The following is a 1,386-nucleotide window of genomic DNA, read 5'->3' on the forward strand; positions in this document are numbered from 1 at the left end:
ACTACACACCTCGCTAGTCTGTAGAATTGGAAAACAGATCAAAAAGATAATTAATTTCAGTATTTTCACAGATGGAACACCAAAAACACCTACCAGACGTAAAATCTCACTTCCTTGGTGGAATTTTTTCTTTTAGGATTCTCTGATATTCCTTCATCTTCAAATGTTTCTTTTTGGGATATTTTTCTTTGCTTATGTGATTATCTTGATGGGAAATGGCATGATCATTCTCATAACAAGGGTTGACAAGGCTCTCCAGACTCCCATGTATTTTTTCCTGGCAAATTTTTCCTTCTTGGAAATTTGTTATGTGTCAATCACTATTCCCAAAATGCTCATGAACCTTTGGACTCAGAAAAGAAACATTTCTTTGTTTGAATGTGCTACACAAATGTGTTTTTTCCTTATACTGGGAGGTACGGAGTGTTTGCTCCTGGCAGTGGTGGCCTATGATCGCTATGTGGCCATTTGTAACCCTCTGCACTACCCTCTAGTCATGAATCACAGGGTGCGTATCCAGTTGGTGGCTGGCTCCTGGATCACTGGAATCCCACTTCGGATAGGGCAAACATATGAAACTTTCTCTCTGCCTTTTTGTGGATCTAACCAAATCAACCACTTCTTCTGTGATATCCCCCCAATATTCAAGCTGGCCTGTGGGGACATCTTTGTGAATGAGATGTCACTCTACATACTTGTTGTGTTGTTTATCACAGTTCCATTTCTGTTGATACTTGGCTCCTACGGCAAAGTCATCTCCACCATCCTGAAGTTGCCATCAGCCACAAGTCGAGCCAAAGCCTTCTCCACCTGCTCATCTCATCTTATGGTTGTGGCTTTATTTTTTGGGTCAGGAATCATTACATATTTTCAACCCAAATCCAAACACTCTTCTGGAAGAGACAGGTTTCTCTCTCTTTTCTATACCATTGTTGTTCCAATGTTTAACCCCATGATATACACTCTGAAGAATAAGGATGTTATGGTGGCATTGAGAAAATTGCTACCTTAATGTGTAGTCACATTAGCCACTAATGTAAACTTATTACATCTTTTCTCATTTAATTCTGCTGTTTTATAATCAGAAATTAACTTTTAATTTGATATCCTGCCTTAGCATAGATCGATTATCTTTACTCATTCCTGACCTTGTCATTTTATATCAGACTTTCTGATATCAGGGTTCTATCCACAACGGTTGCATTGCAATTAAGAATTTAATTACTTTGACAAATTTCATATACAGGGAACTAGTTTAACACTCTAACAAATTAACTGTGGTTTCAGGCTGTTTGTTGAATAATGTTGTCTCTCATATCTAGTTATTAATTTCACAATACCTTTTTCCCTAAAAATCATTTGCCTTTACATAGCTTTTGTTTTTGT

At 37.5% G+C, this 1,386-nt stretch overlaps 1 protein-coding gene across 1 annotated transcript; it reads left to right on the forward strand.

The window, feature by feature from the left end:
• The first annotated feature begins 208 nt into the window (after positions 1-208).
• On the forward strand, positions 209-1,050 carry LOC135232074 (olfactory receptor 10AG1-like). The gene has a single exon (XM_064289361.1). The coding sequence runs from the start codon at positions 209-211 to the stop codon at positions 1,010-1,012; it is 804 nt and encodes a 267-aa protein (XP_064145431.1). The 3' UTR covers positions 1,013-1,050.
• Positions 1,051-1,386: the final 336 nt, after the last annotated feature.

Source organism: Loxodonta africana, chromosome 7, assembly GCF_030014295.1.
Source record: "Loxodonta africana isolate mLoxAfr1 chromosome 7, mLoxAfr1.hap2, whole genome shotgun sequence".
NCBI lineage: Eukaryota > Metazoa > Chordata > Mammalia > Proboscidea > Elephantidae > Loxodonta > Loxodonta africana.